Raw genomic sequence first — 26,127 nt, 5'->3', positions numbered from 1 at the left:
GGGAGCTCATATCCATAATAGGGATGTATTGACACAGCCCCAAAAGATCCATAATGGCTCAAAAGAGATATGGTCCAGAGATATTTAGACAGAATCAAGGCAGATAAGGCACCAGGACCAGATGGCATCCACCCACGGATCCTAAAAGAATTGAGCTCTTTCATTTCAAAGCCCGTTCAAAGGGTAAGGGGGGGGGGGGGGGGAAACAAAAAAGCACTCACATTTGCCAACATCTGAAATATTGAATAAAGGAGGAAATACTACACACTGTATTGACAAGGCAGACTTTTTAAGGCAATCACAGGGACATACGGGTTTAGAAAAATATAAATTTAATTACAAAAAATACATACAATAAAATACAATGAAAAAATACAAAATATACATTCACAAGCAATATTTTCTTTCGTCTCGCCAGAGAAAAATATAAATATAAATTTAATTACAAAAAATACATACAATAAAATACAATGAAAAAATACAAAATATACATTCACAAGCAATATATTCTTTCGTCTCGCCAGAGACGAAAGAAAATATTGCTTGTGAATGTATATTTTGTATTTTTCATTGTATTTTATTGTATGTATTTTTTGTAATTAAATTTATATTTTTCTAAACCCGTATGTCCCTGTGATTGCCTTAAAAAGTCCGCCTTGTCACTACAGTGTGTAGTATTTCCTCCTTTATTAATTTCAAAGCCATTGTTTCTAAGTTTTAGTGTATTTTTGTTATTCTGTCTCACTGTTAAAATAAACCTACCATTAAAACTATAGACTGATCTGACTATTTTAAGAAAACACTAAAGATGCCCCCATCACAGACTTACCATCTGTGCCAAATAACACATTTCCTGCATTTCACCGACTGACAAGCTGCAACATACAACTTCTCAGTGTCCGGCCACCCCGATCCCCGATGGATTGTCTGAGACCTGTTGGATCACCTGCCTCCGGGTTCACCTCAGACCGATTTCCCACCGAACAGCACAACTCGCTTGGGATCTTCCTCATGAAGATGGGGGGACCCAGTACGTCACTGGGGCCCATTTGCAGCTTTAGTTGCTCCGAGCCATGAGGGCCCAGAGTCAGGAACTCCACATAGCACGTGCGCCACGGCCTGGTAGGCCATCTCGCCGGGGCCCGTGATGTGCGCACACCCTGAAGGTGGATGCCGCACCTGGAACAAAACTCCTCACAAAAATGGCGTCTGCCCTAGAAGTACCATGCCCCACGAGGGAAACACTCCTTTGATTGGCTGCTGGCAGGAGGCGCCTCCTCCTGGACCCCTCTGGCGCCACCTGCTATCCAAAGATGGAAATGTATCTCTGGAACACAGAATGAACCAACAGGACAGCCCAGCCTGGCAGAAACCCTAATTTAACCAAACCAACATGAATGAAAGCAAAATAACTCTCTCATCCCCCTCTAAATTTAACATAGCACCTGTACTAAAAGTACACAGGCGCTACATACAGTTTTGTGCAATGCGATTGTGCACTTGTGGGAAGATGGGTTGCTTAGCCCACAACTGCTAGAATTTTGCTTAGCAGCTCTATTAGAATCAAAACCCTAAACACAGTTTTAGAGGCTTGTGAGCACAAGTCTTTATTGTTTAGTGTTTTAAAACCTTCTGTACTGCAGGATTTCCCCAGCCCCCCCTCCTTATACTTACCCGCTCTCTTTCTCGATCAAGCGATGAGAGCAGCGGCTTACTCGTCTCTCTCCCTCTTCATTGGGCAGATTGATAGCAGCAGAAGCCATGTTGTCAATCAAATCATGTGAGGAGGGAGTGGGGGAGGGACGGAGCCACCATGTCTGTGTCTATAGAGGTGGAAAGGTCAGCTCGGGAGAGAGCCTGCACAAATCGAGTGCCCTCATAAAAAGTGGCTTTTTTATGGGGACACTCACTGAAAAGAAAGTGTCAGGAGCACCCGTGGGGAACCCCAGAAGAAGAGGATCAGGGCTGCTTTGTGCAATACCGTTGGACAAAACAGGTACCGTATTTATTGGGGTAAAGCGCGCACCGGCGTATAGCGTGCACCCCAAACCTAGAAGGGAATTTTAATGTGTCTTGCCCGGCGTCCGTCTGCGGCCTTGGTGGTGTCCTTCCCGCTTCTCCCGCGCTGTCTCTGAACGCCGCCATATACCGAGCGCAGTACACTCGGGTACACTCGGCCACGCTCGTCTCCTCTCGCATAAAGGCTAGGAGGCGGGACTGGGCGTGACCGCGAGCGGAGCACTGCGCTCGGTATATGTCGGCGGCGGCGCTCAGACAGCGCGGATCGGCGTATAACGCGCACCCACGATTTCTCCCTGATTTTAAGGGGAAAAAAAGTGCGCGTTATACGCCGATAAATACTGTAAGTATAATATTTAAAAAATAATAAAAATAAAAGCTGCAATATCACTTTAAGACTGTAAATTAGTAGTACTAATGGGTATGTCAGAAGAAGACACAAAATATTTATGACTTTCTGTCATGCGGTAAATCACCTATATCTATCTGATTGCTGTCAATATATATATATATATATATATATATATATTTTTTTTTTCGTGAGTGGTTTTCTATAACTCTGCTAAAGCCAATGCTCGCAATGGGTGATAGCTTACAAGTGTAATATCATGCTAGTCTCTTTTTCTCTTTCAATAATTTTTAGGGCAAGAAATCAAAAACAATCAAACTACTTAGTGAGGTATTTGGTCAAAGTAGGCCTCAGCCAGCCAGCTGATCAAACAAACACGAACCAATACCCATTGGCTGCAAGCACCGATCAAGCAAAAATATAACGACAGTTCCATATTGGAGGAGTTGATCACTAGATCACTAGATCAACTCCTCTCGAAGGGGAACAGCCATACATGGAGCAAAATGTGTCCGATTTTTGCTGAAGTAGTCTAATTTCAATCCATGTATGGCCAGCTAATAACATTTTACCAAACAGGAAGTAGGGAAACTATCCAACAACAAAAACAAAAATGCTTTTGATTAATAGTCAGGAAAGGCTGGAACCTCTGCCAAATTTGTATGTCGATCTGTCCCTGTTGCAGATTTTCCTTGACTTCTGTCTGGTGGAACAAATGATAGGAAGTAAGGGTAGGTCCCTAATACTGGTATGAACTCAACAAGAGTTTTAATTGAAAGCTTGAAAAATTTAAAATTGGCTTAAAAAAGGATGGGCTCGGGGCATTGCGCCCTGAACCCACCCAGTTGTGTGCCAAAAGCGAATTAATATTCGCTATTGTCTTCCTGATTCTCCTCCCGTCCGATCAGGAATCGGGACCTGAAACCCATCACCTGATTGGCTGGGAGGAGAAGCAATCTTTTTGGCCACCGAGGAGGAGGAAGGAGGAAACGCAGGGGAAGCCACCGAAACTGAGGAGGAGGAGACAAAAGGTGAAGTCACTGCCCGCCACCCGGAGGAAGCGCTGCTTGCAACCTATAGATGTGGTAAGTGCGGGGCTGGTGACCGACTGGGGGGGTGGGTGCCTGTGACCTAACCGACCAGGTGGTGTCGGCAGGTGGATTTTTTTTGCCTCCCCAAAAAATATACCACCAGACGCCACTGGATACCATAGATTTAAAACTAAGGCAAAGTGATTAAGCTGGATTTTCCACAAATTACGACGCACACAATTTCTTTACTCTGGTATCTTTGTATTTAGGTTAAAATAGCCCAGAATAATTGTAGTCGTTATAGATAGATTTTTCTTGACTTAGTGCTCCGGTTATGTTGAATTGCTTGTATAAACACTTCCAAACATTGCAACTCTAGCTGAGCATAATGCCGCGTACACACAGTCGTTTTTCGGCATGAAAAAAAACAACGTTTTTAAAAACGTCATTTAAAATGATCGTGTGTGGGCTTCACATTGTTTTTCAGCTTCTGAAAAACGACAAAAAAAAAATCGAACATGCTGCATTTTTTTACGTTGTTTTTTAAAATGTAGCTTTTCGGGTTGTAAAAAATGATCGTGTGTGGGCTAAAACAACGTTTTAAACCCGCGCATGCCCAGAAGCGAGTTATGAGACAGGAGCGCTCGTTCAGGTAAAACTACCATTCATAATGGAGTAAGCACATTCATCACGCTGTAACAGACAAAAAAGTGTGAATCGTCTTTTACTAACAAGGAATCAGCTAAAGCAGCCAAAGGCGAATAGAACTTCCCCTTCAGAGTGCCGTTGTACGTGTTGTACGTCACCGCGCTTTGTTCATCATTTATCAAAAACAATGGTGTGTGGGCAACATCGTATTTAATGATGAAGTTGGAAAAACTTTGTTTTTTGGACATGCTGAAAAACGACGATTTTTCGTGTGTACGCGGCATAAGGTTCTGTAGACTTTGAGTTAAATTTTCATTTTTACAGACTAGGTAAATCTTTGCTTTTTTCAGGTTTTGATGGTGTTAATGAAATATTCATATTCACGTTGAAGATTTGCTCATTTAACAAGCGTGTCTTACTTCATAAACTGTTAACATTGATCAAGTTAGACTCATTTCCTAATGGGCAGTAAATGTGATGGCTTTTTTTTTGCCATGTTCTTTATAATTGATTTTGCAGGCAATTAGAAAATAAGCCAGATGAGATTGCTTCATTTTAGGAGTGGAGATATATGTACAGTATATCAGAGAGGGGATAATTGATTTGCCTGGCACAGAGTTCAGTACAGATTGTTTGATTGTTCGCTGTGGGCCAACCAATAGTATCTTGTAAAATTGTTCTTTTCTTGTCATATTAGGCCACAGTGACAAAATATTTTTTGTAGTGCCACCCTTAGACCTTGTACACACGGTCAGTCAAAACCGATGAAAACGGACTGAAGGTCCGTTTCATTGGTCCAAACCGATGGTGTGTGGGCCCCATCGGTCCGTTATCCTTCGGTCGAAAAATTTAGAACTTGCTTTAAAATTCAACCGATGGACGCCTAACCGATCGGTCAAAACCAACGGTTAGTAAGCAAAAGCATTGATTAAAAGCCTGCGCATGCTTAGAATCAAGTCGACGCATGCTTGGAAGCATTGAACTTCATTTTTCTCAGCACGTCGTTGTGTTTTACGTCACCTCGTGGGACTCGATCGTTTTTTTTAACTGACTGTGTGTAGGCACATCAGACCATCAGTCAGCTTCATCGGTTAACCGATGAAACGGTCCTTCAGTCTGTTCTCATCGGATGGACTGATCGTGTGTACAGGGCTTTAGTGATTGAACCCCATCAGACAGAGTATCACCAATAAACACTTTTCTTCTTAAAATAAATAAATTAAAGGGGCTGTAAAGGTTAATAGTCCCAGAATTACGAACGGTTAAGGGACTTTAGGTTTGTTCTTAAATCGGAAATGTTCGTAAGTCGGACCCACATGCGCAGAATAGCAATTACGTAATTTTCCGTCATTTTCCAATGTTTTCCGATGATCCGTCGAATGGCCGTGAATGCGCAGAACGGGAGATACGTCTCTTTCTGATGTTTTCTGATGTTCCGTCGAATGTACTCACCGTCGAAAATGGCCGCACATGCGCAGAACGGCAGATACGGTCCCGTTCCTAAGTAGGAGTTGTTCGGAAGTCGGGGACCCCCTGTAGGTTCTTTTGAGCTAATGCATTGTTGGTTCACTTACCTTTTCCTTTGATTTCCCTTCAAAATGTTTTTTTTCGTTGTCTAAATTTCTCACTTCCAGTTTCTCCTCAGTAAGCTTGCCCCCATCATCCGAGCCGTTCTGGCTGGGGGTTAGTCAGTGTGCTCGCCCCCTCCCTTGGGACTACATCCCTGCAGGGTGACGCTGTGAACAGGGATATAGTCCCAAGGGAGGGGGCGAGCATGCTGACTAACCCCCAGCCAGAACAGCTCGGATGATGGGGGCAAGCTTACTGAGGAGGAACATGACGTGAGAAATTCAGACAAAGAAAAAAAAACATTTAGAAGGGAAATCGAAGGAAAAGGTAAGTGAACCAACAATGCACAAGCTTAAAGGAACCTATTTAGAAAATAAAAAACGAACCTTTACAACTCCTGAACTCCATGCAAACAGATAACTACACAGATAGGAGCTGTTTTACCTTCCAAAGGATTTTTACTTCTGTACATGCAGTCCTAAGATTTACCCAGCTTTGTCCCACTGCACAGTCACAGGTCTTGTCACTCTACTAGCCTGTGATTAAATGGTAAAAAGAGTAGTCACTCTGCTCCCTTCTCCCATCAGCATGTTTCTTGCACAGCAGCACAACCGGTTGCCTCCTTGTTTTGCTTCCCCTAAGTCTGCTGAGTGCTGCTGTACAGTGGACTGCAAAATTCTGATACCAAGCCAAATTCAAGCACTTATACTGCTTGTCCTAAAAAATACACTTCAGGGTAAATTACAGCTAAACTCTAAGGCCTAGATTCACGTACAACGGCGTATCTTTGTGCGGGCGTAACGTATCCTATTTACGTTACGCCTCCGCAACTTTTACAGGCAAGTGCCACATTCTCAAAAGAAAGTTGCGGCGGCGTAGTGTAAATAGGCCGGCGTAAGCCCGCCTAATTCAAATGTGGTAGATGTGGGCGTGTGTTATGTTAATTTTATGTGACCCCACGTAAATGACGCTTTTTACGAACGGCGCATGCGCCGTCCGTGAAAGTATCTCAGTGCGCATGCTCCAAAGGAACCCGCATTAGGCCAATGCTTTCGACGTGAACGTAAATGACGCCCAGCCCTATTCCCGAACGACTTACGCAAACGATGTAAAATTTTCAAAATTTGACGCGGGAACGACGTCCATACTTAACATTGGTCCCCCCTTATATAGCAGGGGTAACTTTACGTCGGGAAAAGCCTGACGTAAACGGCGTATCTGTACTGCGTCGGCCGGGCGTACGTTCGTGAATTCGCGTATCTAGCTGATTTACATATTTCTAGCCGTAAATCAGCGTACACGCCCCTAGCGGCCAGCTTAAATATGCAGTTAAGATCCGACGTCGTAAGAGACTTACGCCGGTCGGATCTAATACAAATCTATGCGTAACTGATTCTAAGAATCAGGCGCATAGATACGACCTCTCAGACTCAGAGATATGACGGCGTATCTGGAGATACGCCGTCGTATCTCCTTTGAGAATCTGGGCCTAAGCATATATAGAAGACACAAATATAAAATAAATGCAAAAAGTATGAATATCTGAATGCGACCTAATATGAGTCTTTTACGGTTCCTGCACATCAGAACTCAGAGTGGGAGAAGAAGCAGCACAAGAAGCCAATCAATTCATGTACAGTACTGACAAGGGGCATCATAGCTCCCAACTGTCCCTGATTTCGAGGGACTGTCCCTGATTCCGAGGGACTGTCCCTGATTTGGAGTCGGACATGTTTGAACCTAGCCACATCCTGGTGGTGGGCCCATCATGTCCTGGGCTCAGAGAAAGTGGGTTGTCATTCAACCTGCAATACTGAGATGTGAAAAAGAAGCACTGCAGGGTAAAGCTCCTAACAGAATATGAGTACTGCAAAAAAAAAAAAATAGACAAGGTTTCTTGGGCTATTTATTTATTTATTTATTTATTTATTGACTATAGTTCTACTTTAATGAGTAAAGAGCTACAATAATGTTTGTATTTTATATTTGCCTGGAGTTTATATGGGTTCATATTTAAATAATGTCTTTCTAGATCACGTTATTCACTTCGCTACTTGTTTAAGCTTCAGTAAAAAAAAAAGAACGTTATTATTGCACATAACACACTGCCTTCATACATACATATGCCCCCACAGCTATCAACACAATAAAGCGTGACGCAAATATATGTCGGCATTCTAACGCTTTAAGAATGCTGAACAGTTGTAAGCTATTTTTCCATGTTTATTGCCAAGAGTTGTGACTGTTCACCTGTGAGGTATTAAGAGGTGATTGGAATTTCTGATAACATAAATTTGTTCCAAGGACTTATGCATATTAAAAGAGAAACCGCCCTTCTAGATTTGTATTAAAATGTTTACGTTTTGCCATAATTCATATATGTTAGTACTGCATAATGCTGCAGCCTCCTGTCTATACTTTTACTTCTAGTCCATGTACATAAATAAATAAATGTGCATAGATAGCTTGGCTCTTAAAAATCTGAAATTATCAGCTGGACTTAGTAGTGTAGGGCAGTTCTGGGACAAGGTCATCTAGAGCCCAGGGCGAACATGCCAAATTGCACCCCTCCCCCCCCCCAAAAAAACAAGCACTAATTTGCATGCCCCCCGTCCAGCACAAAGTCCCCTCCCCCAATCCCCCATCTTAGCACAAATCCCTCCCACAATATTTCACTCCTAGCGCAAATACCCCCCAATCATCGATACCAGCTCAAGTCTCCCACCACCCCAAAAAGATATTTCCCATCCACCTCTACTCCTTAATAACACAAACCCCCCAAATCCCCCCTCCTAGCACAAATTCTGTTCTCCACCCCCCCCTTACTGGAGGACTTGGACTCAGACAGGCATACGCCTAATGAGTCAATCGAGCTTGTGGTGGAACACACCAAGAAATGTAGGCATCCAAGATTTTTCTATCTACTTTCCAATGGCTCTCCAGATTGGTAAGCCAGAATGGTTAAAAGAGAAACAAGATGAATGTACTCTCCGGGGTGGTATGGTTAAGAGGAAAATAAATATAGGGCCACATAGTATAATTCCATTCAGAAAAAGCAGTATTTTATTAACTAAAACCAACACTCACATCTTTAAAGATAAAAAAGCCCTTTGGTAAAATTTTGACGCAATGACCCCAGCAGAGCTTGTCGCTACACGTTTCGTCTAATGAGACATCATCTTTTTTGTACACAATATATTCACATGTTGTCATTTTTAAAGATTATTACTTCATAGTACCTACAGGCAGAAAGGTCAGAAAGGTCAGTGAATGGTTGTTTTACACCTTGGCTGCCACTGAAGTAGTACTTACCTTTAACATACGATTCTTAATTAAAAGCAGCACAACATTTGTGGTACCTATGCACCCTCAGTTCTTTAAGCCTCACAGATACTGAACAGAACTCTGATAGGATCATATCCCACCCACTCTTGCTTCTGAACACAGTATTGCATTGACAGTGTCTTCAGGGGGCCAGGCTAGGTGGTGTAAAAGCTTATTGCTGTAAGTTTGCCCCCCTGCAGGCAAAAGTGACAATTGTCTTGAGTAATTACAGATCAGACGACATAGCAGGATTGGACCATTCCAATTTGACCTTAAACATTTTTTTTTTTTTCCAAAGGGTTACATAATTGTTTATTGTCTTTCTGTCAGAACCCTGCTGGGTCTATATTAAGGTTGGGGCCTTAATCCGTTAATCCGGCCCTACTTGAGGCAGAGTAAACAGGACACATGACAGCTCTGAATTTCTGACAGGATCAACGGGTATTTTCTTACACTTATTAAACAGATATAAAAAAAACACTTTGAACTGTACAACCACTTGACGACCACCTAACTTTAATTACACGAATGCGAATGGCTAAAAGTGGTCCCCGGGGCGGATTCGCCGCAAGATCGCTTTTATAGGCAGCAGGAAAGGTGCCTCCTGACGCTTCCTGGTCACCTCTGAGATTACTGGAGCCGCCTGGTAATCCCAGAGCCGATCCGTCGGATTCTTGGGCAGGAAGCTGCGTGAGGGCAAGATAGCCCCTACTCTTACGTCACTTCCGCCTCTCAGGCTTATAGGAATTTAGTTTTTATTTTTTAAAACCAAAATTACTTTTTTTATCTTAATAAAGATGACCTGCCTTGCTTATTTCTTGTTAATTTTTTTTTGTAATAAGAATAAAAAACAATTAAAGGCACAGTGTAAAAACAATTATAATAATTAAATACAAAAAAAAAATTAAAGAGGCCCATTCCTCTGATTTTGCACGCCGACGCGAACGCATGCACAAGTTGCACCCACATATGTAAACGATGTTCAAACTACACGTGAGGTATCGCTGCTAACGTTAGAGCGAGAACAATAATTCTAGTGCAAGGCCTCCTCTGTAAACAAGTAGCCCGTAAAAATGTTTAAAGCGTTAAAAAAATGGGCTCACATAATTGTACTTTTTCCCCAAAAAATTGCGTTTGAAGGACCGCTGCACAAATACATGTGACATAAAATATTGCGATGAACACCATTTTATTCTCTAGGGTCTCTGCTAAAAAAATATTTATAATGTTTTTTTTTTTACTAGTAAACAACACGTGTCAGAAAAAGGCTTGGTCAAGAAAAAAATGAGCAAATAAGGTTCATTGTTAGGGACTATATACACTTTAAAGACCATCTTCACTCGTGTACTTCTTCATGCAAGCAGCAAAAGTTGGGTACGCAAGTCCATGTGAATCTAATACACTGCAATAAGACATCGGTCTAAATCTTGGTAAAATGTACCTATCAATTAAATATTTTAACCATAACGGTTATAAGTGTATCTGTCAATGAGACTGATTTAAAAATATTACCAGTTTTTATTGTTTGCAGCACATTCTGCAATATTCAATACATATAGCCAAACAAGTATTGAACCGCAGTTCATGGACTTTATGAGAACAACCAGACAAAGTAACATTTTATGTAAAACTTTATTAATGCACAATAAGAACTTAAAACCATTCAAAATGAAATCCACAGTAGCATTCTGCACCCTAAATCACCAAGGGTGGTGGCTCAATTCTAAATAAAAATTATATTTGATTACAGACTATGAATTTGAATAATACAAATAGTATTTATAAAAAAGTAAATAGTTTTATTTTCTTTCTCTTTGTCTTTTTATTTTATTTTTAAGTAGCATTTCTATCATCTTCTGCTCCTGAAGAAGTGGAATATGCAAAACATGTTGAGCCCTTTGTGAGGGGGTGGTGAAGCACTCTGCTATTTACATCTTGGTCTGTAATTGGGCCACCACCCTTAGTAATTTAGGGTGCAGAATGCAAGTATGTTTTAAATTTTGAATGGTTTTAAGCTCTTATTGTACATTAATAAAATGTTTTATTTTATTTTGTCTGGTTGTGCCCATAAAAAAAGTCCATGACATTTTTTAGCTATATGTATTACTATCTCATATGTATGCATGAATAGGCATCTCAAGCCACTACGGACAGTTTTTCAGGAGGGGTTATGATTGTACCTCTTCTTATGGGGGTGTAGGTATGTTGCATTAATCCCTCCCTCTACATTCTGACTTCACCTCTTTGGGCACTGTGGTGGTGTGGAATGGCTTGTTGCCTTTAAGAAAAAGCCTGGCCATTTTGAGAGGGGTGAATGTTTATGATACTTCAGTCATGAGAACACCAGCCCTTACATGTGGTGTGCTGAGCTTGTATGAATGTATAATGCATTGAAATTTAAGTAAAAACTTAATTCAAGGCAATTTGGTGTACTTATGTGCTTTGCCTAATGAGGTTATCAAAGCAAAAATTACCTGTATGTTTTTAATAAGCAGTGATGGGTTAATTTACTTGCTGTCTTCCCAAAACACTCAAGAGTCCAAGGGGGGTGACACCCATAGCTCCACATTCTAGACCTTATTTCTGTCTTCACCTTCTCTAGGGTTTGACAAATCTAGCTTGCCTAAGTGTTTAAGGTTGTCACTCTCTCCTATGCCTGAGTATTTATTTCCACAACAGATATTTTACAGTTGGGTGGTGGTCCTAGAGTTAGGATCTCTCAGGAGAGTGATCCTTCTGGGACCTTCGCAAATGAAATAAAATGTCATCAGGAGGCCAAATCTAGAGAAAGGTTTATGCCAACTGACTGGGTAAAACTGATTAAGGTCCACATCCCTAATACATGGAGTGAAAAGCAGGTTCCTCAAGGGTGGGATTTTAACGGTCCACAAACAGTGATTAAATTAGTAAAAATACAAAATGTATTAATACAAAAATTATGATAATACACAATGCAAAAATGGAATAAAACCAAACACATGGTGAGAGGATCAGCAATGGACAGAATGCTGGATTGGCCCATATTTGAAAACATTCACAAACATAAGCAAAAAGCAAATAAACAAGATACTGTCTTCATGTGTTGTATTGTTCGACCAAGGGAGGTCATAGCTCAAAAAGTAAAAAGGAACTGAAATGCCAAAGCACCACCATGCAGTCAGAACAGAAGAAAGATGGAAAATGTCAAACAGGACCCTCGTATAAGGATGTGCCCACCCAAAAGGGGGCCGTAGAAATTAAAAAGACCAGGCCACAAGAGTCTGGATGGGTAGAAATAGTTAATCAGTGAATTAATATATAGTTAAGTATATGAAATATTTGGCAGCAGTAAGCATTTTGTAGGAATATTTTAATATTAAGCATACCTATGTCTCAGATATTGTAACGGATCACTGAGTACAGGAGTTTTGTGAAAAATGCTTGTCCGGAAAACCAGGTCAGTTTTAAATGATCACAGAATCTATTCTCAGCTATATCGCCCAAATGGCCATAAAGAGATGCCCATGCGCTAATGATGATATAGAGATCTATAATGTAAGGACCAAGTAGAGCTGAAAGCAGACAGTAAACAAATGTGTTACAATGGGAGAATTACTCCATCAGTGTAACAGTAATTTTCTTACCAAATGGTGCCAAGTGACATAATATTCTGTCATACCTTATTGGTGCAGTTTAGGCAGTGATCCTTGTGTCTCCCAGGTTAAGCGGGGCAGAGGACTGGCAGTATTTCTTAATGATATGTTTAAATCGTTCATGCTGATTCGACAAACGGGTGATGATTCTCAATTGATTCATATCTGATTTCTGAATTTTAGTTTTGTATAACAATTATTGCCTCGTCTTTGCAGTAGCCTCTTTGAAAAAGCTTTCAAGACATTTATGAGATTACCCACGTGCTCGGAGTCTGATCCTAAGTTTCATCTGCTTCATCATTCGAGCAGTTTCGTCTAATGCGAAAATACGGGCCGAAAGGGATGGATTTGACCAGGTTTCAGGGATGAAAACTAGTGGCATGTAAAATGCCATTTACTTTTTTGATGTCAAGCTACTTGGGGCGATTTGAGGTCTGACAAGTCGGATCCCAAGTCACTGTAGTGTGAACCGACACTAAATGTACATATCTGGAACCCTTCAGCCCATTGTCCCTGAAGAAGACTTCTACCTTATTTGTTAAATGTAGGGTTGTCCCGATACCACTTTTTTAGGACCAAGTACAAGTACCGATACTTTTTTTCAAGTAGTCGCCGATACCGAATACCGATACTTTTTTTAATGTCATGTGACCGTTTTCAAACCACAATACAGACCAAAGATATTTTCTTTAGAATTATGAAGAACTGGTACATCATGGTGTGGGGCTGTTTTTTAGCATACGGTACTGGAAAACTACATATCATTGAAGGAGTGATCACTGTCAGTGCAGCTCATCGGTGCCAGTGCCCAAAAGTGCAGCTAGCCAGTGCCACCTATCAGTGCAGATCAGTGCCCATTAGTGCATCAGTGCAGGGAGGCAGCTTATTAGTGCATCTCATCAGTGCCACCCAATCAATGCCAGTGCCACCTATCAGTGCCATCCATTTATGAGTGCCATTCAATCAATGCCAGTGCCACCTATCAGTGCCATCCAATGGTGCCATCCAATTTGTGTTCGATGTCACAAAAAAAAAAAAAAAGTATTCTATTTTGGTATCGGGAGTATTTGCGCGAGTACGAGTACTAGCGCAAATACTCGTATCGGTCCCGATACCGATACTGGTATCGGTATCTGGACAACCCTAGTTAAATGCCTTGGACTTTTCCTGTCCCTCCGACAGTTGAATTGGACCAATCTAGGATTCTGTCCATTGCTGCTCTTCCCACCCTGTGTTTGGTTTTATTCCATTTTTGTATTGTGTATTATCATATTTTTTGTATTAATACATTTTTATTTTTATGAGTTTAATCACTGTTTATAGTCTGTTAAAATCCCACCCTTGAAGAACCTGCTTAAGCCAAATCTAGAGGACTTAGTCAGAAGCCAGGTTAGGTGGATAGTCAGGTTAAGTGGAATTTCTGTTTTTCATTCTGTTAATGTGATTTGATGTTTTAGGCATTAGTTCACTGAGCAAGGGAACCTTTAGTAACATAGGCTCTGAGTCTTTGTTAAAAGCATTTGATACCTCCATGTCAAGGGTAAGTCATTGTTCTTCTGTCAATTATACAGGATTGACACTGCTGGCAGGGCAAGAATCACTACGCTTCGCTTTTAGGATTCTTAAGGTTTTCACTCAGTTGCTGGATGCGTTTTGTAGCTATGCATGTTTTGAAAGAATTAGCCAGACAAGACAAAAGAGAGCTGACTAGAAAAGACAAAATGTCACACCACTAATCACCCACACAAAAGTGTCAGAGAAAAGTGCTTGGCCCAGACTTAATTAATTTCTCTGCTAGCTTCTTGTAGAGTATCTATCATGAATTTGGAGCCTTTTCAGAAGACTTACACAGCTAGATGGTGACTGGGTCTAAGCACTTTTGTAGTGAGGTGACCCCCAAGAGAAAGAGTTGTGGATCTGCTTTGTGTAACAGGAGCCAAGGAAATGTCTTGCTTTGGCAAAATCTATTTTTAGGGGCCATTTTTCTAAACACGTTTGTACGAGATATAAAGACACAATCAAGTTAAGTATAAAAATGTTGCATTGAAACATATACAAGGCATGGCCCTTGTCTCCTCAATGCCTTTGCTTTTGATTGCACCAGGCCTCCACAAATCCCACTAAGATCCCATAACTTGGTGTACTGAGACTTTCTGTTACAAGGAATTTAATTATGTGGATTATGTGGGACAGACACTCAAAAACATACTCAAAATAGTTACAATGTACAAATAAGTATAAGTGTTTGTGCACTTATTTATTAAGTATCGTTTTTTCTAACCGTAGTAATATTTTCATATGACCACCTGGTACAATCTTATAACCAATATATTATTGCACAGCACGAAATCCCAATTTGATAGACCTCAAATATGATATGGATTTGATGCCAGTGCTAAGAGGGAATGTATCTAATCTGCCTCCTAAGCTTCACAGTATATGAGAATTTGCTCTTAACATGAAGATAGTGCTTAATTGAAGGTCTCTTCTTATCAGAGCTCTGCCTTCTAGATATCCTGCTAGTGACATCCAATTAGCTATTTAGGGCTGGCTCACTTACAGCTGTGTAGATTCTGGCTAAGTAGAGTTCATGGTCCTACTAGAAAATGTGTTTATTCAACTTGATTGTGTTCATTACAGGCTGTGAAAATGCATTCCATTCCATAGTCTACACCTGCAGACTGCTGGGGGTTAGAGGAGATGCGGCTTTAAAAAAATGTTTTGTCTCTTACTGGGATACAAACAGATTTAAATGTAAATGACTTATTGTAGACTTGAAAATGTTATAGAAGTGAGGATGCCATCGCCTGCAACCTAACTTCTCTGTTCATCAGACCTCATTATTGTCACAGGAAGTAATGCATAAAATAGTTTCAGTGCTTTAAAAATCCTGCTGTGTTAAATTAGCCAGCAACAAATTTTATTTGAATAAGGCTAGCCCCAAATGTACTAGAGATAAAGAGTACAATAAGGTGTTTTACTACAATAATTAAGATACAGCAGAGGATACAACAGGGTAAAATTGGCTACTAGCAGGGCAGGTGTAATCACATATAACATTACTAACTGGTGTGTGCCTAACTTTTGATTTTATGTGAATGGGGAGAGGACAGTGATAGTGAGTTAAATAATGTGAGGTGGTTTACACAGCGATCTTGCATATTTTTCTTTCAAACGATGTAGCAATGTGCTATGTACAAAAGGCATCTTTAAGATCAGAGGATCAGCAACAAGTGAATGCTGCACCTTAAAATTTAAAACATAACTTTTCAAACATAATTAAAAGGCAATATTAATGTAGCACTCTCCTAAATTAGGTATTTAGTTCTGGCTCACTGTGTCCAGTAAATTTGCTGTTTTGTTGTTAGGTAAATGAAGTTGTGCTCACTGTAATCATTGCAACTGCATGTGATTACTGTATTTGCTGGCGTATAAGACTACCTTTTACACTTTAAAAAACTGGCCAAAAAGCAGGGGTCGTCTTATACGCCGGGTCAGCTGCTCGGATGCCTGCTGGATGTGCGGTAATACTGTATGTAGCTTTAGCTACATACAGTATATACCGCTAAGCCAATCCCGGTGAGCGATGTATTCAAATGAATACAGAGCCTGCTCGGATTGGGGTAACAACCTCTGCCAATCCGAGTGCCTACATACAGTAGCCTGCTCGGATTGGCTTTGAGAGTCAGAGAGGCATGGGCTGATGATGTTACAGCCTCTGCCAATCCAAGCAGGCTTTGTATTCATTAATAGAATACATCGCTCACCGTGATTGGCTCCATCTCCAGCAAGAATGAAGAAGATTATGGCTCCAGAAGAAAGAAATATGAAGCATCAGAATGGGGGTCGTCTTATACAGTGAGTACAGGCAAAAAAATCTTAAAGAAACGTAAAATTAGGGGGTCGTCTTATACGCCTGGTTGTCTTATACTCCGGAAAATACGGTAGTTAAGTTTGTTCAGTGTTTCAGTTGCTTCAGGTTTGATTGCTTCTGCTTTTTTCTGGAAAACGATGGCTCTGAGCACCATTAATATTTACTGTATACAACCCTGGCCAATCCCAGGGAGGGTGACCCTGAAGGCTGCTGGGAGTCTATATAAATACTCTGGTAAAAAAAATCACAATAAGTGTATTTTGATTGGTTTGCGCAAAAGTTAGAACGTCTACAAAATAGGGGATAGATTTATGGCATTTTTATAATTGTTTTTTTTTTTTTTGTACTAGCAATGGTGGTGATCTGCGATTTTTATCATTCCCTCCTAGGGGGAATGGGCTACCTAGGACATGACAGAGATCACTGCTCCCGATGACAGGGAGCAGTAGATCCATGTCACTAAGCAGAACAGGGAAATGCCTTGTTTATATAGGCATTTCACCTTTCTGTCTCTCCTCGCTGCGATCGCAGGCCACCGGCGGACAAGCTGCAAAACAACAACATTTGATTATTTAATGGGGGATGATTCTTTTCTATACCCACTGTAGGTCAAATGGTTCATATTTTAAAGTGTGTTTGCTGCTAGTATGTAAAGTGTAACATATTGAATGTGCATTACCTGGGCTATAATATATGCTTGGATGCGCTTGCCCTGCTGTAATTTCATATAGGGACTTTGGTTGCTAAGCACCAGAATTTAAAAATAAATAAACCTAAATATGCAAACAAGTCTTCATTTTTAGGAAGAGAGAAAACTTTAAACAAATGATTAAAAAATATAATGATATGTAGACGTGGGCACACTGAAATATTTGTTTCGGAATTTCGAATCCTTCCGAAAAATAAATGTATTTAGTTACTCCCGAAATTTGTTTTTATTTATATTGTTAAAAAATGCATTCGTCCAAAAATCCGAATTAATTAAGGTCAAATCTGTCATTGAAGGCTTATGGTGTCCGTCGAATGTTCTAAGAAGATACGACGAAGCAGCTAAACTGTACGACGCCGCAATCGCACATTTCTGGTCGAATGTTCCGCCAACAAGCTATAGAAGAATTCTAATGTTGTATGACTAGTAATAATTATATTTATTAATCATTATTACTAGTCAATGACCATCAATGTCCGCTCGTGGCGATCTTAAGTTTTTAGCTGCTTCATCGAATCTTCATGTCTCTATAATGTTGAATCTTTCCTCTCTATGTCGAATAATCTAGGACTAATAGCGTTAAGGTTAGGCGCATTTGACCGCAGGTTTGATAGACACAGATCGCTATTGTCACCGTCATGTTGAATCCTCTATCTATATCGAACTGTTGTCGCAACGAAACAAAAATAAAGCACTTTTTATGTCAGATCTTTCAGATTTCGGATTCTGCACGTTTGTTATCATTTGTTAAAATGAATGCGAAACATCCCCGAAATTCGGATGAAAATGCATTCGGAAGAAAACAAATGCACATGTCTAATGATATGTAAAAACTGTGGAAAAAGCTAAAATGATATGCATATTGAGAACATTACTCAGTGGAACTGTAGCTAAAGAAACGACAAAACACTGTCAAGTTGAATATTTATTTTTTTTAAACGGGAAACGAAACTGCAGATTTATTTTTTATTTTTGCACTTAGCCTTTACTAGCTAGCACCCCACTCATTTAAATCTGGTGCCATCTTCCTTGAAGGTAGAAAGATATTACACAGCTATGATACCTGCATGGTAATTCTACATATACACACAAAGGGCCAGATCCACATACAATTACACTTGCGGCGCATATCAGAGATACGCTACGCCGCCGTACCTTACCTGGCGTACTTTCAAATCCACAAAGTTACGGCGGCGTAGTGTATTTCTGGCGGCGGAATTCAAATCGGCGGGTAGGGGGCGGGTTTCATTTAAATGAAGTGCGTCCCCGCGCCGAATGAACTGCGCATGCGTCGTCCAGAAATTTCCTGCCGTGATTTGCGCAAAATGACATCGCAACAACGTCATTTTTTTAACTTAGACGTGAGTTACATCCATCCCTATTCACGGACGACTTACGCAAAAAAAAAATAATTCAAATTTCGACGCAGGAATGACGGCCATACTTAACATGGCAATTCTATCTATCTATAATTTGCATACCCGATGCGGAAAACGACGCAAACTCCATCCAGCGGGCGCCGAAGTATTGCACCTACGATCCGAAGGCGTACGAAGCCATACGCCTGTCGGATTGAACCCAGAAGCCGTCGTATCTTGTTTTGAGGATTCAAACTAAAGATACAACGCGGGAAATTTGAAAGTACGCTGGCGTATCAGTAGATACGCCGGCGTACTTGCTCTGTGGATCTGCCCCTATGTACATATTAGCTTGTTTATAAAACATCGGTCCAAGGAAGGAGTTCTTATGGGTTTAAGAATGTCATCCCAGCAGTTGGGTAATCTCAATCTGACATTTCAAAAAGAATGAGCAGCGAAGTGTCTACAACAGGGTGGCAAAAAAAAAACCTTTGCAAAGATTTTTGGGGAAAGAAAAATATCAAATTTTTAAAGAACGAGATTTATTAAACATATATGGGGTACTATAATTTTGCTTTAAGAAAAAAGTAATCAGATATCCATGCATAAACGGCTATCCTATTTTCATGCATAAATGGCTATCCTATTTTCATGCATAAACGGCTATCCTATTTAATAGCATAGTCAGATTTGCTTTGTTTCAGAAAGGAAAAACAATTATAAAGTTGGTGTAAGTAATGTTAAGATTATGCCTCACAAAGACATTCTAGCGGGTTCTTTAAAACCTGTAATCAGTATGCACAAAGTGCAATCTACACTATAGAGATGCAAATTCTGAGCTTCTGTGGAGAGCCATGTTGTACATCTACTGTGCACACGGGATGAGAGCTAAGCAGCCACAGCATGACATGATGAATTAAATGGACTTTACAGTTTCAGCTGTGTGTCCAGCAGCAGGGGACTGAAGGTGGCCCTGAATATATTTAACAGTCATTTTCAAATATGTGGTGCAGATCTCAGTGGGAACAATAATAAGACGAATTGTGAATGGCTAAATCTCTCCTGAATACAAATTCCTAAAGTTACTTTAATCAGGCTGTTTACTATTTCTGATCTGAAAATTATCTCTTTATAACTTTTATAACATCAGATTTCAGATCTGTGCAGTTAGAAATTATTTCTGATTTGTTCTTAAGTCTCTGACAAAGCCTCGGTAATCTGAGGTATGAGACATCCTAATGACCTTAGTAGCTGCAATGCCATGGAACCAACCATACCTTCATAATCTAAAGTGAATGTAAAGTCACATATACACTATATTAACAAATATATTGGGACACCTGCCTTTACACGCACACAAACTTTAATGGCATCCCAGTCTTAGTCTGTAGGCTTCAATATTGAGTTAGCCCACCCTTTGCACCTATAACAGCTTCAACTCTTCTGGAAAAGCTGTCCACAAGGTTTGGGATTGTGTCTATGGGAATGTTTGACCATTCTTCCAGAAGCCCATTTGTGAGGTCGGGCACTGATGTGGACAAGAAGGCCTGGCTCACAGTCTCCACTCGAATTCATCCCCAAGGTGTTTCTATCAACTTGAGGTCAGGCGTTGTGCAGGCCAGTAAAGTTCCTCTACCCCAAACTCGCTCATCCATGGCTTTATGGACCTTGCTTTGTGCAAATCATTTGGTGAAGAGGGATTTATGGTGTGGGGTTGTTTTTCAGGGTTAAGTTTGGCCCCTTAGTTCCAGTGAAGGGAACTCTTATGCCGCGTACACACGATCAGTTCATCCGATGAGAACGTCCGTCGCGCCTACACACCATCGGTTAAAAAAACGATCGTGTCAGAACGCGGTGACGTGAAACACAACGACGTGCTGAAAAAAACGAAGTTCAATGCTTCCAAGCATGCGTCAACTTGATTCTGAGCATGCGTGAATTTTTAACCGATGGTTGTGCCTACTAACGATCGTTTTTTTTCCCATCGGTTAGGAATCCATAGGTTAAAATTTAAAGCAAGTTGGTTTTTTTTTAACCGATGGTTAAATAACCTATGGGGCCCACACACGATTGGTTTTGACCCATGAAAACGGTCTATCAGACCGTTGTCCTCTGTTTTTAACCTATCGTGTGTACGAGGCCTTAGGGTGTCAGCATACCAAGACATTTTGAACAATTTTATGCTCCCAACTTTGTGGGAACAGTTTGTGGATGGCCCCTTCCTGTTCCAACATGACTGCACCAGTGTACAAAGCAAGGTCCATAAAGACATAGATAAGCGAGTTTTGGGTGGAGGAACTTAATTGGCCTGATCTCAACCCGATATAACACCTTTAGAATGAATTAGAGCGGAGACTAAGAACCAGGCCTTCTCGTCAATTAGTGCCTGACCTCACAAATGCGGTTCAGGAAGAATGGTTAAATATTCCTATAGACAAACTCCAAACCTTGTTGACAGCCTTCCCAGAATAGTTGAAGCTGTTATAGCTGCAAAGGGTAGGCCAACTCGATATTTAACCCTATGGACTAAGACTGGGATGCCAATAAAGTTCATGCGAGTGTAAAGGCAAGCGCTCCAATACTTTTGGTAATATAGTGTGTGTGTGTATATCATTTTTTTTCTCTCTTTAATAGCAAAAATGTTATAATTACTGCTTTGTACAATTAATTTACACAGAGCAGCCTGATCTTCCTCTTATGGGGTCCCTCCCCAGCAGTCTTGGCTCCTCCCTCCCAAGAAAGCCTATCATAGAAAGCTGTTTGCTATGGGGGCACTTGCGCAATCTCGTTTCCCAGGCAGCTCTGTGTGTCCGGCTCGGCCCTATCCCCTGCTTCCTCCTCACTGACTCAGCTGCTGCTCTCATGCACAGCACTGGACCGAGATTGGGCTCAGGTAAGTATGGGAGGGGGGGGGGGGTTGGACAAAAGCAGAGAATGTATTAAAGTGGAGGTCCACCCAAAAAAAAAGAAGCTAAATAGGCTCAAAAAAATGTATACTTACCAGAAATTGCTGTTACTAGGCAGATCGTCCTAATCTGCCTCTTCCTCTTCCGCGGTGAGGTTCTGTGTTCTCCGCCACGCCATTGCCTCCTGGGAAATGGAGGCGCGCTGCCTTCTGGGACACACAGGATGGTGTTCCCACTCACAAATAGCTGCGCGACTCGCACATGCGCGAGCCGAGTGACTCGCGCATGCGCAGTAGGAAACGGGCAGTGAAGCCATAAGGCTTCACTGCCTGTTCCCCATAAGTGAGCATAACGGCGCCGAGACCCGGTCCAAGGAACAGATCTGCCTCGGGCGGCCGACATCGCGGGCAACATGTACAGGTAAGTGTGCTTATTAAAAGTTAGCAGCTACAGTGTTTGTAGCTGCTGACTTGTATTTTTTTTTTTTGTACCGCCGGACCTCCGCTTAAGGTAAAAAACCTTCAGCCTTTACAACCACATGAATTCAATTAACATTTGGTTTTGGCACATGAGAAAATCCTATAAGACAGGCAATGACCCAACATTTGCAGGCAATATAAAATATGTACTGTAAAACAAGCTCTTCTGCTGCGTATGCTTGCCTGTTGTTGGTTACTCTTTAAAGCCTAGATGGGCCAGATATTGTAAGCCATAAACATATTTTTTGTGAATAGTGGCATGTGTATGGACACAATTGCTAAATTTTTTCTGCAGTTAGCTGAATACCACATCATCACATACAGGCTTTTTCAAGTAGACAGTTCAAAAAGCAGTGATGTGCAAAGTGTATTAATTCCAAGCAAACAATCAAAATTAATCTCTTAAATGATTGAAATGTCATAAACGAATATCTGGTTGACTTGGTTTACTTTTTACATACCATTGCTATATGCGGTGCTTTAGAGATTCAGCCTTGTAGCATTTTACTTTAGTTAGTAAACCATTTTAGCTACTTTTTTCTTGTCTGTTGTTCAAATATTGGGCAGAATATACCTACTGTGCTTGGATGTTTTTCGTCATCAGTCATTAGTGCCCAAACATGTTATGAACTTGTGACAATATAAGACAGTAGAACATGTCCTATTTCCTTGTTATCGTTCTCAATTACAAAAACCTAAGTTCACTGAAAAGCATTCTTCCCATGAAGTATGATGGGAGTTATAAACAACATCAGTTGAATTGTATTAATCTTAAATAAAATGGGAACACAGATGAAATGAAACACAAAGTACAACATAAAACAGCCTTTTCAACCTTTTAACCCCTGATGAAACCCTACATTTTTTTCAGGTATTGGGAAACCCATGCTTAAAACCAATTTATTGGAGGTCAGTGGGCAAATGTCTATTACCTTGGTGGTCAGTGGGAAGCATGCCCATTTACAGTGGTGGTCACAATGCACCCATTAAAGACAAGTAATGCCCTGTACACACGATCGGACCTTTGTCCAACCAAATTCACATCGGAAATTCCAACGGAATTCCATCAGAGGAAAAGAGAACATGTAAACTCCAACAGAATTCCTCAGAATATCAAATGGAAAACCTCAGATGAGCATACACACGGTCGGAATTTCCGATGGAAAAAGTCTGTCAGACTTTTTCCATCGAAAATTCCGATTGTGTGTACGAGGCATAAAAGATTACTGCTTCATGCCGCTGACTGCCAAGTGGAACTGGCCCGGGAACTATGCAGGCAGCATCACATAGGAGGTCAATAAGCAACAGCTCAAGGAACCCTTAGCAACTTCTGTAGGAACCCTGGGATTCCAAATAATCTGGGTTTAGAACAGTTTAGATAAACAGTACATGTGTACAAGAGCTCTTAAAGGGCATATATTTTTTTGCACTAGTTTAATTCTTCTTTAATGTACACCATTTTCTTCTCATCAGTCTTGCCTACACACCATCAGTCAAAAATCTGTCCGGATCCAACGCGGTGACGTAAAACACTACGACGTGCTGAGCAAAATTAAGTCCAATGCTTCCGAGCATGCGTCGACTTGATTCTGAGCATGTGTGGATTTTTGACCGATGGACTTCCACACAGACGATCGTTTTTTTCTATCGTTTTTTTATCCATAGTAACATTTTAAAACATGTTCTATTTTTTTTTCACCGATGGAAAACAAACTGATGGGTCCCACACACAATCGGTTTGTCCATCATTCCGTTTTTATCAGACAAACAGATCGTGTGTACAGGGCTTAAGTGTTTGTTAGTGGGTGATAATGATGGGGGGTCGATTGAATATGATTCTTTAGAGGAAATTGTATTTGTTCATCTTCCCTTAGCCTAGTATACAGTATGGTCTCATTTCCACAGGTGTAAAACTGACTCTCTGTACAGTTTACATACAGTCATCTAGTAGATTTTGTCCTATAAATCTTTTAGGCTTCATTTCCATGGACGTTTTTGGACGTTTTTACAGCCACTTTTCTGAGCGTTTTTTGCAGCTTAAAAACGGCTCTCCTAGTTAGTCTATGGCCTCATGCCCACCATGACGTTTTTGAGCTGTAGATGGCTGAGCCGTTTTTAAGCTGCACAAAAAAAACAGGACCAGTGCGTTCTGAAGCTCCAGCGTTAGAGCTGTAAAAACGCTAGACGTTAAACACTCAAAAAGGCTTAAAAACGCTCAAAAACGCTCAAGAACAAGAAAAAAAAAAAACCATGGACAGGCGTTTTTAAGCTGTAAAAAACGTCCATGGAAATGAAGCCTTAGAACAAATCGGCCACCAAGTAATGGACCTTGTATATCTCCAGACCCATTTCTGCCATTCCCACAAGTCAAAGTCATGTTCAAACATTACTTAGAAACTTGTGAAGCATCTTTAATTCTAAATGCATTGTACATCGTCCTCTCTTTCCAAGACATGGTTATATTTTCTTACATCTGCAGTTTAAGAAGAGAATATCATAACTGCAAGAAAGATCTCATTGCTTCAAAACAAATGCCATCCAATCCCTGAAATGGTCACAATGTAGTTTTAGAAAAAAATGCAATTTTTCATAGGCTTCTTTTAGTTTCTACTGAAGTTTGACACAACAAACTTTCACAGAACTCAGAATTCTTAAATTATAATTTTGCCAGAAGCGATGTCTGCATACAAATAATTACATCATATAGTCACAGGACTCACCTACGCTTGCTCTACAGAATTGATCCTGTGGGTGAAATGATATGCAGCTGCATGCCTCTGTCAGCTCCTTAAGGGTTAAAAGGAACACCGTGCCAACCAGCAGTGTGTGCGAGAACAGATTCATGCTGGGATACAACTTGCACCTTTAGCCAAGTAAATGAGTTCCTTCACAGGCAGCAAATAGCTGTATATTTCAACCTTCCTCCTTATGACAAGCGCTGAAAATCCCCTAATGATCAGCCTGGGGACAGGCGTCTGAAAACTGATTTCTTATTTCCATGGTCTGAACCCCTCCTATTTATGGACAGACACCAGAGGCCCCTCCTTCCGAGCACAACATGACGCCAATCCCAGGGAGAAAATCAACCATGGCAATTTATTGCTTCCAGCCTGTCAGTCAAATGTCATTAAGTGCTGCGCATATGTGTTCTAATACTTCCTACTAAAGTGTGAATTCTTGTCTTTTCTATCTACATCTATTGTAAATGACTCCAGTGTAATGGGACATAACTAGAAATCACAGGGCATCATAGCAAAAATGTTAATGGGCCTCTAATAGAAAAAAAAAACCATATCATCGAGGTAAGTACCAATCTATGGAGGCAGAGGGTGGGTTCTTCAGCTTGCCATCAACAGATTTCTCTATCCATGCTAAACAGCACAGATGGATGAATCTCCCTGCATGGCTTTGGTATTTTGACAGCTGCCCACATCGGCTGTCAAAATACCTGAAATGAGGCTGCATCTAATTTGGTCAAAAATTTTCCTGCAGGTTACTTCAACAAAAGTTGATCAAGTGAACAACTTCTGTGAAACGGAATGATGCCGGCACTCATCAGAATCAAAGAGAAAGAAAAAAGGTGCTACTACATCAAATCATCCAAAGTCCTTCTGTTTGCATGATAAGCAGTCACTGCCAACATGATAACTAATAGAAGATGATCCGCAACTCCGTACATGCTCTTAAATCTTTCCAAATGTATTGAGACTTCATAAAAGACAGATAAGTACAACAGATGTCATCAATACATTTGGAAAGATTTAAGAGCATGTATGGAGTTGCCGATCATCTTCTATTACTCATCAGGATCTCCTCAGTTTAGGTCAGCTTTATTCAGTTAAGTGTTTAGAGTGGTTGTAAAGTCTTGGGCCTAGTACACACGACCGTTTTCCTCGACATAATTCATCAAGAAACTTGGTGGCAGAGCTTATTTGCCGAGAAAAACGGTTGTGTGTATGTTTTTCATCGAGAAAACTGTCAAGGGACTCAATGAGAAAAAAAGAGAACAAGTTCTCTTTTTCCTCGTCGGGAGTCTCAATTTCCTCGTCGTGTTCCTCGTCGGGCTGGTTTTCGACGAGAAACACGTGCGTGTGTATGCTTAGAAACCCACGCATGCTCAGAATAAAGTATGAGACGGGAGCGCACCTTTGGTAAAAGTAGCGTTTGTAATGGAGATAGCACATTCGTCACGCTGTAACAGACTGAAAAGCACGAATCGTCTCTTACCA

At 40.8% G+C, this 26,127-nt stretch overlaps 2 protein-coding genes across 2 annotated transcripts in view; one reads left to right on the top strand and one right to left on the bottom strand.

Annotated features, from left to right (window-relative positions):
• Positions 1 to 24,903, bottom strand: part of TIMP4 (TIMP metallopeptidase inhibitor 4) — a 42,386-nt gene extending 17,483 nt beyond the window's left edge. Inside the window, exon 1 of the mRNA XM_040359325.1 lies at positions 24,619 to 24,903. Within this exon, the coding sequence (XP_040215259.1) occupies positions 24,619 to 24,742 (124 nt within the window). The 5' untranslated portion in view covers positions 24,743 to 24,903. The remainder of the gene's footprint in view (positions 1 to 24,618) is intronic.
• Positions 1 to 26,127, top strand: part of SYN2 (synapsin II) — a 393,026-nt gene that overhangs the window by 290,681 nt on the left and 76,218 nt on the right. The window lies entirely within an intron of this gene.

Source organism: Rana temporaria, chromosome 7 (assembly GCF_905171775.1).
Source record: "Rana temporaria chromosome 7, aRanTem1.1, whole genome shotgun sequence".
NCBI lineage: Eukaryota > Metazoa > Chordata > Amphibia > Anura > Ranidae > Rana > Rana temporaria.
This window is presented reverse-complemented; position numbering and strand designations above follow the sequence as displayed.